Below are 15,890 nucleotides of genomic sequence, written 5' to 3' on the forward strand. Positions count from 1 at the left end.
TCTGCGGTGGGGGAGTAAGCGCTGGATTCGGGTTCGGCGAGAGGGAGAGAGCGAGAGAGTTGAAGACAAGCTCGAATTCGGCGGTCGATCGGGTTCGCGAATGAGGCGATGCTGGGCGAGGTAAAGCTGTGTGGAAAGATGCGTAAGCAAAAAATAAAACCACAGCTGCCCCTCTTCGCAATGACGCTCAAGGTGTTCGGGGAGATTGTGTGTGGTTGAAGTTGGGTGGGCGTTTGTGGGTAGCGGCTCGCGAAAGTGGCAGGCGGGATGTAGCGCGCTGGGCGGGCTTTGGGCGGGCTGAGGGTGGTGGTGATGAGGCAGGACTCACAGGTGGAGGCGAATATTATTCGAGATGGGGCGCCGGGGCAGCCACACTTGTGTCTTGCCAAGGGAACAAACAGTCCGCCGTGAAGGTGCAGCACGGAAGGCCGAAATAGTAAAAGGGAATGATTTTTGTTGTTTTTTTGCCTTGTTTCTTCTATCGATATGCTTCCTCTTTTCGCCCTCGGAAACACCACCTTGCAGGTTGATAGTAGTTCAACTTGAAAGGCACACGAATCGCAGTGCAGTCGCAAGGCTGGTGGTGGTGGGCTTGATTGGGGCTGATGAGTGTGTGACAAGCAGAGCGCGGGCCGATGATGAGTGCCTCTGTGTGGTTCGTTGGTCGCTAAGTTCCAAGGTTAGGTACCTTTGGATGGATCTTTAGGTACCTTGGAAAGAGCAATTCGAAATGAGTTGGGCAAGAACGACCTCAATTATTCATCGGAAGGAAGGAGGAAGGGTTGAATGAATTGAATTATCCGCTGTTTGAAGTCTTCCCCTTTCCATCAATGGGAAACCAGAACAGCCACCATCATACGGTATACCTAGGCAAGCGACAATACCAATGTCATGAAAGTGTAAGAAAGGATGTACCTCCAGACCTCTGGTTCAACAGATGCGTGTCGTTATTCGTTCCGCTATGGGCGGAGGGAGGGATTGAAGGGAGAGTGGGATTACATGTCAGGCCCAAGTCACTCATCGGCAAGTTTGGGTGGGAGAAGTACATCACAGGGAGGGGGAAGTGCCAGGTGCTGAGGGACCTGAAGCAGGGGCCTTACGTACCTACCCAATCGCCTATCGCCTGGGCCCTGGGGTGCACTTCACCGGGCTCCCATCAGGAACTTGGAAGCCCGGGTCAGTACGGAGTTCCTTCCTCAGGTTGGTCCCATCAATCAGATTTCAAGGCCAAAAGAGGTGAGAGGTTTGTGCCGTCACCCACGTGACTGTTTGCCCAGTGGGTCCAATTGCTTTTGCGCTTTTGTGGGAACCCAACAGAGCTGACCGTGCTGAGTGGCTGACAAAGCCTGGAGGGAAGAGCAGTAACCGTCAGCTGCAACCTCTATGGCCTTTGCTCGTGATTGAGCTTCTTGCCTGAGGCTCTCCCGGAAATTGGGGGACCTGAAGATCAGGCTTTAGTGGATTCCCATGTTGAGATCCAAAACCCGGCTGACATAACCAGATACCGATATTCACCCTTGGGCTAGAGCTTACCTAAGGCTTGTCTGTGCCTGACGGAATGAGAACCCGGAAAGTTATTCGATTTCGAGGCCCCTGCGATTCAAGGCCCAAACACCAAACAACAAACACCGCGAGGCCCTGTCACCTGGGAATCGGTTCAGGACCTGATGTCATCTCAACACCTACAGCCTCTGTCCAGCTAGCTGTATGGGTAGCTCCTGGTTTACCTTTTGTCCCACGCATCCAAAGCACCCATGAAGCTTGGCCGCCGCCATTGACCGCCAAGTGCAGCATCAACAGCGTACATCATCACAGGAGACGACCGCCCTTCTTTCAAGTCTGCCATGATCAGATCGTCCAAGTGTCTTTCCATCTGGGTATTATATGCAAGCGAGCAATAGCTAGCTGTCTCGCAGGCCTGCCCTTAGCAAAGTTTGGCAGCTCCCTGCGGCTCCCAAACTGCCCCGCCGTCAAACGAGTTAGTCATCTGTTTGGCAACATTCATTGTCACAAGCTTCGTGACACAAGCTGCTGGCAACGCAACCTGCTGTTCCACCTAAGCTCTCACAAGCTTCCTCGTACAACACATGATACCCCCCAATTCGTCGACGCGATTGGTCTTCCGTCCCATAAACCGTCAAACTCTAGGCACGCCAAGAAGGGGAGACACGCAAACCAATTCAACTTTGACGGATCAAGAATCAACACTGCCACTAACAAAGGGCGGTAGTTGGGCTCTGTGTCTGTCAAGTGTCAACAGACTCTCGCCCTGCTAAAATATCTATTGGATATGCTCAGCCGTTCCCGGGACAGCCGGCGGTAGTTGAGGTCAAGTACCTCGAGCGATAGCGGCACTCGGAGGTTGAGGAGGAGGGCCATCCCACCCGTTCCGAACCATCCGGCATTTTCAGCCTCTAACCCCCGGAACCGCGCGGCCACCGACCGTTGCGGAGACGGACGGCCTATTGAGATCTCAGTCCCGGCGGCTATGCCATACTGTGAGGCTACGGGTTACCGGGGATTGCTATGCTTTCAGGCCGACTGTCTCCCTCTCCCAGCAATGGCCTCAATCATGATATCATCAAGATATGTCGGGGACGATGAACGCCGGCCAAAGTGTACAGTTATGGAAAAGTTGGACGTTGTGGATTCCCGCTCGCCGATCAGGTTCGGCAACGTGCACGCATCAGACAGGTGTGACCGGCAGATCCTGGACGGGAGCGCATCCTAATATTGCGGGCAGCGATGCAATGGAACACCATTCTCCTGGACCTCACGCGAACGGTAAGTCAGGAACATTCTGCCTCGCAAGGAGACCCGTATGATGTATTCCGTCGCCGTGCGACTAGCAGTCTCGGGGGTCGTTCATGACCCGACCAGAGTTCCTCGCAAACGTCTGGTTGTGTACTATCATTGGCTGCAGGTGACGACCTTGAACCAGAGAACGCTACACAGTAGGAACGCTCGAATGCCAACACAGCCTCAATCAGCCATGCCATGGTAGAGCGGGCCAGGCGGGGGGCCCACCGCGGAAGTTGGGTCCACAATGCTGTCTGTATGGATGTTTACGGATACATGTTGGCTGAGAAGCGACGAAACGAGAGCGAGATGATGCAAAGGGTCTCTCTCTCCGCCCATTCTGTCAACCGTCTCACGGGATCCGATGACGAAACGAGCTTGTTGACCCCGAGGTGGACACGAGCCCATCAGTACTTCGGTAAATTCCAGGACTTCTCGCCAAGCAGTGACTGCGCAGCAGCTGTGATCGACTAGGCCATGAAGAACCCAGCTCATTGGCGAAGTCACGTTAAAACTTCAAAGACGCCAACGTGCCTACCAAGTCTTTTGCTTGGATGAGCTTGACACCAATGACCTCGCGCCAGCAACTCTCAATGCCGACACCATTGGGATGGGCTTGCCAAGCGGGTAAGCCAATTCCCCCTTTATTTTACGACGCTCTTGATATGGCATGCCGGGTACTTACAGATTGGCTGCGAGTTATCTAGGTAGAAAGTCGGGTGCCATAAGACGGCACGGCTTGGCGACACAGCCTATGGCGACGAGTTGCACAGAGACACCCACACAGCACCGCGGGATGGTTGGATGTGTGGGATGCCCGCCGCACAGCAAAGCCAGAAACATGGCGGATGACGGTTGGGGAGCGTGAGAGGGGATGTGATGGGGCAACTATGATTCGGGAAACAAGTGCCCGGTGGCGGATTAATCCCAATGACTAGGAATGTGAAAAAGGATGAGACATACGGCTTGCCGGCGCAATCGGTGCCGTTACGGCCAACCGATGTTTGAACGGTTGATGCTTTATCGTCTTCTTCCCTCCCGTCTCTTCTTGACTTCTCAAACGTGGAGGTACGTACGACATGATGTAAGTAGCTGACGATGACTTTGATGACAGATGCTCAACTCAATGCCTGACAGTGGGAACCCTGGAACGCTACACAGTAAGAGTCGCGAATCGTTCAAAGTCGGCGATCGACGTCTGAAGAAACCTTGGCAACAATTTGCGTTGTTTCCCAAATGTTGAATCACCCTTCCTCTTTCAAGCTACAGGCTTTTGCGCCAGAAACTTGGGATGTTCCAGGACAAGGGGCGGACGATATTGGGGGGAAACAGATCGGGAGTACCTTATTTTAGAAAACTGGGCGCACGGCGGCGCAAAGAAAAAAAAAATGGAGGGGCGTCCGGAGGTCGGGTAGGTTAGCTCAGCCGTCAGCGGTAAAACGTCCGTTCAAAGGGTGTCTTTGGAGACGGCGCCCGTATTTTGAGATCGTCATTGCCAGACCGGGTTGACATTTCTTTGAAAGGTTGATACGTCAAGTGGGATACTGGCCATATTGCTGAGAAGACTGGAAAAGTTTTCTTGGTCTTCGTCTCGCCTTGCTGGTCTATTACGGCATACTGAGAACGTAAGGAAAGTCGAATAGTGATTTTGGAATATGTGTGTGTACCATACCACAGCCCTCCAGGGCCAGGGTCCATCGAGGCCAATTCAGTGTCAACGGATAGCTCAGGGTAAGGTAGCATCCGTAGTGCCTTACTACCTTGGACTAGACAAAGTTCCGCCTGTCTGTCATCGCTCCGCATGATGGCGTGGGATCACAGACTGGTTCGTGCGAGAGAAGGAGTGAGTGAGAGTGAGAGAGAGTCATTGACAATGACGATTGAACCAGCAGCCGGAGCTTTGGACCTGCTGCCTTCTTCCCCCTCCCCAGCCGCGTCAACAGAAAAGCGTTTTGCAACCAGCAGCGATTCAGGTCTACCTTACCCTGAATGGGGAGGGCGCCGGCAAGCCAAAAAGAAGAGATGGGGGGTGCTAGGACGCGGACTTTGATGGGCCTACCGTGGTTTGGGGGCTGGGTAAGGACTCTGAGTCTGAGGTGAGGGTCTGGGCCGGACGGGCCTCAACTCCAGAAACGGTACCATCCGTGTGTCATCGTCCCTTTTTTTCTTTTCTTTCCTTGGTGGTATTGTTCAATGTTCCCTGTGGACGAAAAGGTGCTAAGGTAAGGTATTTGCTGTGCCACAACACGCACGGCTTGGCGCACCCGCACTTGTTAGGTCATGGACACTGGACAGAGAGAGACCCGAACTCAGGTCCAGAGTCCAGGACACTACGGAGTAGAGAGAATTGAGTTGAGGGAACCCGCACTGCCCTGACAGACAGAGAGAGAGCATCGTCCATTCTCAGGGTAGCTTCCGTGGTGGACTTGTCCCGGTCTTGTGTTTCTTGCTGGCTGCAAGGTACACGATACGTAGCTACGCAAGCCAAACATCTTGAGAGAGGAAAAGTAAAAAAGTACAGACGATTCTCGTTGCTGTACGAATACTTTGCCAAGGTACTTTTACCGGGCTGTTGGTCTCTCTTTCGTCTCTTTACAAAAGTCCCTTGGCATTGTTGTGTTATTCTTCTCACCTACTTAGTCCACACAAGGCATCTACCTATCTATCCGTTATTACGCCCTTTCTCGGATTCCTATCAGCATCCTCGAGTGAGAAAGACACTCGAACTGATTGATCAACTCGCCAAGATCGAGAAAGCAGCAGGAAACAAAACAAGCTTGGCAACAGTTGACAGCAACGGTGGGATACCGCCTTCACTCTCGCGCTCGCCCGTCTCTGTGCTCCGTCCTCCGTACCCCCCGGGCCACATTTTCTCTCCAAGTTCCCCCTTTGCCTGTCTGGCTCCCGCTCGCTCTATTATTTAGCTCCGGCTCCAGCAGTTCTTCGGTTTTCCCACAGAGGCATTCCTATTTGTAGCTTTACGGAGTATCCGTACCACGGGCAGCATACATACTTGGATCCTTTCCCTTGCCATTTCTTCAACGCGCCATTACCCCCTACGTGGAATTTCTTCAGCTCGTATTCCCAGCCCAGCTGCACCGCCCGGCCTCACCAGTTCCTGTTCGCCCCGAATCAACCGTTAGCCAGGTCGTCTCTCTTGGTTGCTCCCCCGGAACGAAGGAAAAGAAAGGCAAGAATCGAAGAGAGAGGAAAAGGATACAAGAGCGCCCGCTCTCTTCGCCGTACATTTACCTCCAAGTTTCTAAGAAAGTAATCGCCCATCGGCCTGCACTGACCCTCGGGCCCGTTTCTTTCCAGCTGCATCTTTCTCCTCCACTACGGAGTACCTTACATTTGTATATTTGCAATCCGTTTGCCAACAGCTTTAAGCTCACTGTCGTCGTCCACCACCGCCGCAAATCCCACGACCACCACAACTTTCTTCCTTCTCTCCCCTTCCTCATCAGCTTTCCATTCTTTCCACTTCCTCCCGACATATCCGCCATTACTCACTCACTCACTCCGCATTCCCTTTTTGAGATCATATCTCCACCCAACACTGAAAAGGAGACGAACGAATTAATCCCACGGCACCCACCTCCTCAAACACCCAAACATTGTTTACTGGCACGTCCCATTTGTCGCCTTCTCCGCCCCCCGACGCTGCTACCGCTCCCACCCCGATACGACCCTGCGACGTACGGATCCCAAAAAGACGAACCCACCGATCGCCACTATCGACAACCTCGTCCAACACCCCCGATTCGCAGCGCCCACGATATTTTCTTGGGTCTCTTCTCGATCTTTTCGACGCCGTAGTGCTCGACGTCGAAAATCGATTCGGACGAACCTCGATCCGCCCGTCAATTGACCTCGGGTCACCTATCCCTTCCCCCGACGACCCTCCCGCCCGATTCACAACCCCAACCGCAGTCATGGCAGCAGCAAATCCCACCAACGTTATTCGGAGGTACGTCGCCTGTTCGATTTCCGTCGATCGAGAGACTTTTCGGCCTTCGCTGCTGGCCTAACTCTCGGCTCGCCACGCGCAAGGCTCGCAGCATCTCTGTCTGCCTCTACCGAGCAGGCGCGGCCTGATCTCCGTGCCCCATTCATTGGGGGGTTTTTTTTCCCCTTTACTGACATGCTGCCTCCAGGAAACTCGTCATTGTAGGGGACGGTGCTTGCGGAAAGACTAGTTTGCTTAGCGTCTTCACACTTGGATATTTCCCTACCGTACGTTCAGTTTAACAATCCTCCCCAATAGTCTGATCTCGAGTCTCAGGATCTTTGCTAACAATTGGTATTTTGCAGCACTACGTGAGTACCACCAGCGACGCCTCTCTCCTCCCGGCGACCGATTTTCTAACGAGACTTGACCCATTAGATTCCTACCGTCTTCGAGAACTACGTAACAGATTGCAGAGTAGATGGAAAGTCGGTGCAGCTTGCGCTATGGGATACCGCCGGACAGGAAGACTACGAGCGGCTACGTCCCCTGGCCTACTCCAAGGCTCACGTCATCCTGGTCGGCTTCTCCATCGACACGCCCGATTCACTCGACAACGTCAAGCACAAGGTGGGTTTGAAAATGGTCTAGGAACTTCAAGATAAGAGGGCTGGGCAGCTGACAATAGGCTACAGTGGGTGGAAGAGGTTACTCGACTCTGCGAAGGCGTCCCCATCATCCTCGTCGGATTGAAGAAGGATCTCCGCGAGGATCCCGTAGCGATTGAGGAAATGCGAAAGAAGTCGATGCGCTTTGTCACACACCAAGAGGGCGATGCCGCCGCCAAGGAAATTGGAGCCCGGAAATACCTCGAATGCTCCAGTTTGAGCGGCGAGGGCGTCGACGATGTCTTCGAGGCCGCCACTCGCGCCGCCTTGTTGACCTTTGAGAAGGGCGAGGGAGGCGGCTGCTGCGTCATTCTGTGAAGGAAGCAAACCCCCATCCTCCACCATTCACTATTCTGCCCTTTCGACCGACAATGAGTGCAGGCACGACGCAGCGAACTGAGGAAAACGTGGGCGAAATTCAGCGGGAGAGATCAGGCTGGATCACAGAACCATGAGACTGCGGGCTACTTACCGCGTGTGAACATCACGCCGGTCCGATCCAAGAAGCACAGGATCAGCCAGCTCCCACAAAGTATTGGGGGCAGCTGGCTTACCCAAAAGAGCCCTGAACAGGCCTGGGTGAATGTCACTTGGTTCCGTACCTAAACTCTCAGCAAGCTCGCCTGCCTGGTTTACATACCTTTTACATCAATCGCAGAAAAGCATGCGAGTTCAACTTTAATCCTCTCTTTTTTTTTTCTTCCCCTCAGCGGCGTTACAAACAGCAGGAACAGCGCAAATCACTCAGCGGAAACGTTATTTATGGAAAATTTTCAGGGACTAACCCTTGTTTTTTTCTTCTCCATTGTCTGTATTAATAGGACAGCAACCACATAGAACGGAACGCACCCAAAAGTTCAAGACTAGGAAGCTGGTATTGGGAGCTTTGGAGTATCCACGTTCTGCTCCCTATCAATGGGAGACGGCAGTCACTTCACGCAATAAAACTGATTAAAAGTTTCAAACCCCCGTTTTTCAGAACCTTTTCCAAAACGATAATTAGTGACATGTGTTGTTTTCTTCCATTTTATACACTAGTTCATACAACAGATAGTATGCTACAGCGGAAATGACACTACCTTAGGCGTGTCTAGATTTTTGGTACAATGCTGGTGAGCAAACATCTCGACACCTTGTCCACCGCTACTTTTTCCATCCCATCTACTCCCCTTTTATCCTTCCTTTGGTTTTCATAGACTGTTCGTACTCTTGCAACGACATCGTCTACCGCTTCCACTCGTGGTTCCACGCCTGCCGGGCAGGTGTCTCGCTCTGGTAGCGCGCGTACTCGATAGGCACGGCATTGGGTCCGTAGACGCCCTTCTTCTCCTGAGCGACACGGTACAGCCACCCTTCCTCCCTGGTTCCGGGACCAGCCGTGGTACGGAGCTGCTCGTTGGCGGTGTACATGCTCTGCTGAATGCGGAGAAGCTCCCTCTCGCGGGCCTCGCGCTGCTGGCGCTGGAGGAGGAGCCAGGCGCGGTGGATGGTCCAGTGGCGGAGATGGCGGTTACGAGCCATGCGCAGCGCCGGAGGCGCCTCGGCGAAGAGCTGCTGACGGATGTTTGCTATACGGGCGACGTATTCTGGGTTGATGACGTTGTCCGACTTGGATTTGCGGGCGGCGAGGGAGGTTGTGGTTGAGAGGGAGCGAGTTGTCGTTGTGGTCATTGTGGTGGCGGCAGGTGTTGAGGTGGTGAGGGTTTGGCGGAAGCCGCTGCGGAGGGGTGCGAAGGAGGCCATCGTTGTGATTTTGGGTGAGGTTTTAGCTCAGATAATGGCTTAAGACGAGGCTGGTATATCAATCGTGGACGGGATCGGAAGTGGGAGGTGTCGGGCGGTGTTTAGGAGGACGGCCTCGTCGTTTCTTGAGCGGAGGTTCCGGATCTGCCACGCGAGGAGTCTCGTTCTTCTGTATGCACTGCTGTTGATGACGCTTCTTGCGCTTGGATTGTGCGACGACTATTTCGGCTTGGATATCGTCTTTAATTACGACCGGGTGGTCAATTGGAGGAGTGTGTTGGGCTTCGGGTTCTGGCTCGTCGAGGTACCGTAGTTTGATTCGGTGGTGCGCGGCTATGACCTCGTCGGGGATCGGGACGTTGGCGAACACGTCGTGGTAGTCGTTTTCAAGGGAGAGCTGTCGCGGTGTTGTTCGAAGAAAGATGGTGCCAGCGTCGGGGTGGTGTCTGCCCGTGTAGTGTGCGTAAAGCCCGTGGATTGACTACCGAGAAGATCGTCGTTAGTGAGGTGAAGGTCGGGCGATGAAGCTCAGTGGGAAATTTTGGGAATGGGGAATGGAGGATGGAGGATGGTTTATCCGGGCTCTGCAAGCTGGCTTGTGCCTGCAGGCAGGAGTGGATGGGATGGGGGGGTTTAGGCCCCCCCTGCAGCGCATGACATTCTAGCGGGTCCTGCTCAGACAATTTGGAGCTGTGCAAGTTATCCGCCATCCGCATTCAACTACACTATTCCCATTTGCCATGTAATCAAACCATCTTTGACGACAAGGAAACAGGAAGAAGGAAGGGCCTGAGGACCCGGAAATCTTTTGCGACCTACCGGGCAGATTGATGCATCATACACCAGAGCAACATTATACTCCTTCTGCTCAAAAACGAGTTCTCTGGCCTCCATTTCGTCCTCCATTTGGTGTAATCTCGCAAGATTATTGAGCACTGCACCTGGTGACACTGGAACTGGACACCGATTGAATGACAAGATCCTGAAGAGGGGCTTTAAAGTCTCTATCAGACCCTCGCAGTTACGAGCTGTATCTCTGGCCCAGAGCCCGTGAGCGTCGTTGTACATGGCCCAGACGAGCCAGGCAAACTCCCGTACGACTGGGCTGGAGTCGAGGAACCGCGCGTATGTCGCCGGGAAGCCTCCACCGAATTTCAACATCCATAACGTGCAGATCCTCAGGAGGAGCTCATCGGATGGGTCGTCGACGCGGTTGAGCAGTTCCATGCACTCTGCTGGAAAGTCCAGAGTCGACGAGGAGGATGAGGGGGAGAAGGCGATGAGGGTCACGAGCTGTGCGAGAACCTTTGGTAGGAGTATCTGCAAGCGCATGACATCCTCCCTGGGATCGTGGGGGACGCGGCCACGATAGGCGAAGTTCCGCCCATCGTAGGAGAAGATCGGGTCTCCCGCTGCGTGGCCGAGGAAGTACCTCGTGTATGCCAGCGTCTGGGCGACCCTGAGTATCTTGCTTTCTTCCCCATCCCCCTTCCCCGCCTCCGGCTTATTCAGACTCGTATCACCTCCAGAGAGTGCGGCGGTCGGAGAGGAGGGTCTCTCGCTAGATGATACAGTCGGTGGGCTGGTACTCATGTCTAGCTCGAGCCACACCGGGTCCCAGTGGGCCTCGGTCTGGCACATGTCCATCTGTACCTGGAGGCGTTGTCGCTGCTCCTGAAGTCGCAGCGCCACGGGTCTGACGAGCTTTTCATCGGCTCTCCATAATAAGTTCGCGTCTGGGTTGAGGCAGTCCACCGTGAGGCCCATATGATCCCAGAGGTCGAGGATAGAGTCCTCGAGGGCAATCTGCTGGCTCCGTGAGACTTGCAGGGCTAAGAGCGCCGTGTTGCAGAGGTCGTTGATATCGGCACGGGTTGTCTGCCAGACGCTCCGAAGGTTGTGCTTGTCGAGAAAGGCGTTCCAGCTCCGATGGAGGCCAGCGTCTCCTGGGGGCCTGTTGAAGGGACCTGGAAGACCTAGGGAGGACATGCTGAGGTTTGTCAGATAGTAGTCAGTGGCTTTCGGCGAAGTCACCAATGTAGGCGATGGCGAATACGACGCTGATGATTGGCAAGGAGGATGGCGGACGACTTGACAATCGAGCTGATCAATAGTCGGCTCCTTCCCTATTGAGTCTACATATATCATGGATTAGAGAAGGAACTATCCAAGAGATGTTTCCTAGGCATGTTGTTCCGGAGAAAGGTCATGCTTCGGAGAAAGACCGTACTTCCTCTTCTTGCCATGCTGCGAATGGCCATCAGGGCACTTGATGACCTTTCAGTTCGGCTGGCATACGGCGCCGAAATGCCTCCGTCGTTTCTATCAGCTCAGAATCCTCATCCATTCGTCGTCTTCAAATTGATTGCTACATGGGGCTTCTTCTATGGTTTGACTGATCGATTATGAAGACTGGACGTGCTCCCAGCTAGATCAGATCGCCTACAACCACCATATAGAAGGCCAGATCCACCTTCGTCAACGGCACAGTCTTTGATCTTGGATAACTACATTCAGCATTGACCTATAACGATGGTTTTCTGTAACTAAGCAAGTGTGTGCATGGCTAGATTTCATATCAATGAAACCCTCAAGGTACGTAGCATATCGCAATAGGGCAGAGTAAAAGTCGACCTGTTGAACCTCGTCAACCATCATTTGAGGTTCGTATAAGCGAAGAATTAATTTGTGGTCCTTCAAAAAGGCGTTCCGTTGTCTTGACTAGGACGCATCTCATGGAACTGTGATGTCTATCTTTGATCTACAGCGTCAAAGCCTTTTCCACGATACATGTCTCGAGGTCACCTTGAAAAGGCCCGGCATCGGGCTTAACCAGCCTTTGCTGCTCTGATGTATGCAACGCCAACAATCGGGACTTCATGCTGATGATAGTAACCCTAGTTGAGTTAGTGTCTGACAAAAGTTGCCATCTCATCTAGCGGCTTTCTGGTGCCGACAAACGGACGTTCTTCTTTGGTTCGTGCGGGCCTCCACAAAGCCGGTTTGCCGGTGCCAGCTGCCTGCCTCCCCGCATAACCCACCGGCGCACCTGTTAGTGGATGCGGCTTCATGGTGACCAAGGATGTAGCTCATCAACAACACGATTCCATGTCGCTGTCTATGCAAACCAGAAAGCTAGCCTTCTTAAAGTCAATGCTTCCTCTTCCCCAATTACCATCCTTGGAAATCAAGACCCATCATTTCTCGAGAGAAGCTTGGGGCACGCATCCCTGATTGGGAGCAGCACATGTCACAGAACCTGCAAGAGGACGTCTAATTGAACGAGTTCCCGGAATTCTTCCCGAAGCCGGTCCCCCCACGATCGTGATTCCGTGTCTCCCCGAGCCGGAACTTGAACCACCAAAGTAATTCATCATGAGTTTCCGCTTCGAACCAACCACGGAGCGTGCTCTCAACGATGAAGAGTTCCTGGCCGATCTGACTGGAGGAAATATGGCAGTCGTACGATGGAAGCACACGCCAGACGTCTCAGACTTTGACGATGCCGCGGCGTTCGAGATCATTCGCAGGGCCATCATGTCAGAGATCAACGATCCGCAGAGGCTCCGCAAGGTCGCGGTCGAGATTGCGGCCCTTTTACCGGCGAACCGGCCGGCTGAGGATGTTCTAAAGTCTGTGTGGCAGTTGTTTGTGGAATTAGCGCAGCAGACGCCCTCTGGAAATATTGCGATGCTGGATCTGGTGGTGATTCTCGACCATTTAGCTCTGTCGCCTAGGACCACGGGCACAGTGACGGTGGTGAGTTCCACTTGAATTTGATTGTACACTACTGATACTAATTGCTTTGTAGGATGGCTTCGAGCAATTGAGTCGTCTTCACGGTCTTGATCAAGTCATTAAAGACTGCATGACCTGTAAGTCTTCACTACCTGACCGCATCTCTCGAGGATCATCTACTAATATGGAATAAACCCTCCTAAAAGCACCGTACCAATCAACCAATAGGATGGAAACACTCACCCACTGGATCAACGTCAATGCTTTCGCCTCCCTCCTCTGGTCCTACAACCTCATCGACGGCCGAGACTACGCAATCCAGCAGCTCCGCACCGCCTTCGAGGACCGCCGCTCGTCAGACGCCAGCGACCGCCACGGTGCCGACGCCCGGCTCATGGCCGCTGCGCAGTGGGCTATCCACTCGTGCCAGCGTCTGTATCATCTCTCCGTGACATCTGAGGCGACGTCGCCATCCGAAGAACAGCCGACGACGAAGAGTGAGGGATCAGGAGAAGCCAATGGGAAGAAGGCGAGAAAAAGTAGCAGCAGCAGTGTCGAGAGATGGAGGTGCGGGCCGCGGTTCAAGGGCCGCGCGGGGTTCTCGTTCAGGAGGTGGGAGTTTTGGCAACAGGCGTTTGAAGAGGCCAAGGAGTTTGGGGATTGCGGGATCGAGACCAAGATCGAGGCCGGGGCGGCGGCTGGAATGATGGAGAAGGTTCTGTATGCTGGATTTGAAGCTTAGAAATGTGATGACCGTGCTGGGTTTCCTGGTGGTGGTGTTTGCAACAGGTGGATGATACTACAGACTGGAGTTGCGCGGGAGGCTAAATTGTTTACGAGAGGTTTCTCAGTTCTGCGAATACATTGCTCTTGGGGCTGGGGATTGGGAACTGCAAAGCTTGGGACGGGGTTCTTCCAGGGCCGTTAGGGCTGGGATTGAAAAGTCTTGTTGGGTTAAGTAACGTCTTGATCTCGAGGAGCTTAGTTCAAGATATCGAAGGAGAAAAACTGTTGTATGCTGAATGTGGTTTTCGTCCAGAGTCATCCTCCAAGCATGTAGCCACCGTCTCATTAGTCGCTGACTTTCCTCGGCATGGTATATAGGCAGTCAATGCAGACATCAAGAGAAGGCTCAGGAGGTCATATGGGATCTCCTTCTTCACACTTGTTCTATTGTCTCACGCCTCTGCTGTAAACCTGTCAAGAGCTTCTCCATCAGCAGCTTTTTCGAATGTCGATTTGCATGCGTCTTGATATCTGTTCCCATAGAACGGCTGCGATTCACAAAGAACTTCAGTGTTCATTCTTTAATGCCTATGCCTGCTGCGTCTGCTCAATCTTTCTACCTACTACCTGAGGTCACGGTCGAGATGTGGTGTAGCAAACAGAAAAATGGCACACTACAACTTGAGGAACCACTTACATCAATAACCAGCGTTTGTAAACTTCACGTTGACCCATTGGGCCTGCAGCAAGCCGCTCTTCCTCTGTTGTCTGAGAATTCTACCTTCGCCACACACGACACTTGTCAGACTGGGGCGAGTTCCTTCCTCTTTCCCTTCTTTTCCTCCTCCTCTCCTTCTCTTTTCCTCTTCTTCCTTCCAACCTTCAACGCCAACCTCTCTTCATCAACACTTGAGTCCCAAGTCAGCAACGATATCCCCCATAGTAAGAACACCGGATTTCTCTGCTTCCTCATACAACTCTCGGTTCACAATCTCACGGCTTACTTTCCCTACTGACCAGACCAACCTCCGAACGCGCCCCCAACTGGGAGTCCGCAAACAAGGCCAGGACAGACGCTACATCATCGTTCACCACGCAGCCATGACGAAGTCCAAAATCGACAAGCAGGCTTACGCCGCCAGCGCCATGTTAGCAGCCGCCAACGCTCAGCGAGAGGCTCACGCCAAACGGGCCGTCACCACCGCCGCCGCCAACAGAACCCTAGCCGAGGCCCTCCACGCCCACATCGAGAGCAACACCGTCCCTACCGACATGGACGTTATAGAAGCCTTCCGCTTCGACTGCGTCTTCACCATGGCCGACAGGCGCAACCTCCTCACCCTCTACCGCCACCTGGTCCTCGACCATGGCGTTTCCACCGCCGCCATTCAGGGCTGGATCGCCGAGGGCAAGGAGACCGTCACCGCCCGCATCGAGGAGCTCTTCCAACCGCATCGCGACAAGATACCCACCGTCCGCTCAATCATGGCGGAGAAGTGGTACCGCAAGAACCCCCACGTCTTTGACCACATCGGCGGCAGCCGCACCGCGGAGGATAGAGAGAAAGATACGGTCCTTCAGGCGATCCTCTGCGGCGCCACGCCCGGAGAGAGGATGGCTGGCGGCGTCGGTGCTACCCGCGAGGTAGACACACAGATGCGCCTCGTGGAGGCGGATATCATGGCGCGCGCGGACAAGGGGGAGAATATTGCATACCTCATCAGTAGGCCGCAGATGGCCAACGAGGCGATCGTGTTCGCCCCTTGCAACAGGACCCACGACGACAAGCTGCCGATGAAGATTAAGATTGTGGAGTTGACTCCGGATGGCATGTGTACCGGCGTGCTCCACGTGGCTGCGACTCTTGACGAGGCCAAGGAGTATGCCACGGATGCGTACTATGAGGCGGAGAGAATGAAGTGGGAGGGAAAGCAAGCTGTCGAGGGCAAGGGTGAGGGTAAAACTGGTGATGGAGAGAAGGGTAAGGCTAAGGCCAAGGCCAAGGATGGGCTTGATTGTATTCAGGACATGGTGTCTTCGCTCAAGGTTGATGATGTTGATTGATCTCCCATCTGGTGAGTGGTACACTTGTTTCTAGGCATCAGTGGACACAAATGCTAACGCATGGTACAAATAGAGCACTGTGAGACATTGCTGAAGTGCAATGTTCGTTACTCATTGTACAGGTGAAGGGTAGGACAGAACGCGGTCTACGTGAAGCACGTTTGGGAGACAGCTGCCAGGATCTGTGGTGATGTTGCTTTGCT

General features: G+C 53.6%; 5 protein-coding genes across 5 annotated transcripts; 3 read left to right on the top strand and 2 right to left on the bottom strand.

The window, feature by feature from the left end:
* Positions 1-6,734: 6,734 nt before the first annotated feature.
* On the top strand, positions 6,735-7,734 carry RHO2 (Rho GTPase; the record flags this gene model as incomplete). Its single annotated transcript, XM_065757058.1, has 5 exons — positions 6,735-6,769; positions 6,957-7,035; positions 7,114-7,119; positions 7,187-7,378; positions 7,444-7,734. The coding sequence occupies 5 exons, from the start codon at positions 6,735-6,737 to the stop codon at positions 7,732-7,734; spliced, it is 603 nt and encodes a 200-aa protein (XP_065614271.1).
* A 906-nt stretch (positions 7,735-8,640) lies between these two features.
* Positions 8,641-9,159, bottom strand: N0V96_004236 (mitochondrial 54S ribosomal protein mL40; the record flags this gene model as incomplete). Its single annotated transcript, XM_053188299.1, has 1 exon — positions 8,641-9,159. The coding sequence occupies one exon, from the start codon at positions 9,157-9,159 to the stop codon at positions 8,641-8,643; it is 519 nt and encodes a 172-aa protein (XP_053054261.1).
* Positions 9,160-9,217: 58 nt separating this feature from the next.
* N0V96_004237 (uncharacterized protein) lies at positions 9,218-11,148 on the bottom strand (the record flags this gene model as incomplete). Its single annotated transcript, XM_053188300.2, has 2 exons — positions 9,218-9,640; positions 9,979-11,148. 2 exons carry the CDS (start codon positions 11,146-11,148, stop codon positions 9,218-9,220), a joined length of 1,593 nt encoding a protein of 530 aa, XP_053054262.1.
* Positions 11,149-12,534: 1,386 nt separating this feature from the next.
* N0V96_004238 (uncharacterized protein) lies at positions 12,535-13,639 on the top strand (the record flags this gene model as incomplete). The annotated part of the gene is made up of 3 exons (XM_053188301.1): positions 12,535-12,918; positions 12,971-13,034; positions 13,104-13,639. 3 exons carry the CDS (start codon positions 12,535-12,537, stop codon positions 13,637-13,639), a joined length of 984 nt encoding a protein of 327 aa, XP_053054263.1.
* A 1,085-nt stretch (positions 13,640-14,724) lies between these two features.
* N0V96_004239 (uncharacterized protein) lies at positions 14,725-15,687 on the top strand (the record flags this gene model as incomplete). Its single annotated transcript, XM_053188302.1, has 1 exon — positions 14,725-15,687. One exon carries the CDS (start codon positions 14,725-14,727, stop codon positions 15,685-15,687), a length of 963 nt encoding a protein of 320 aa, XP_053054264.1.
* Between the last annotated feature and the right edge of the window lie 203 nt (positions 15,688-15,890).

The sequence above is a fragment of the Colletotrichum fioriniae genome, assembly GCF_027942845.1.
Source record: "Colletotrichum fioriniae strain IMI 355084 chromosome Unknown scaffold_4, whole genome shotgun sequence".
NCBI lineage: Eukaryota > Fungi > Ascomycota > Sordariomycetes > Glomerellales > Glomerellaceae > Colletotrichum > Colletotrichum fioriniae.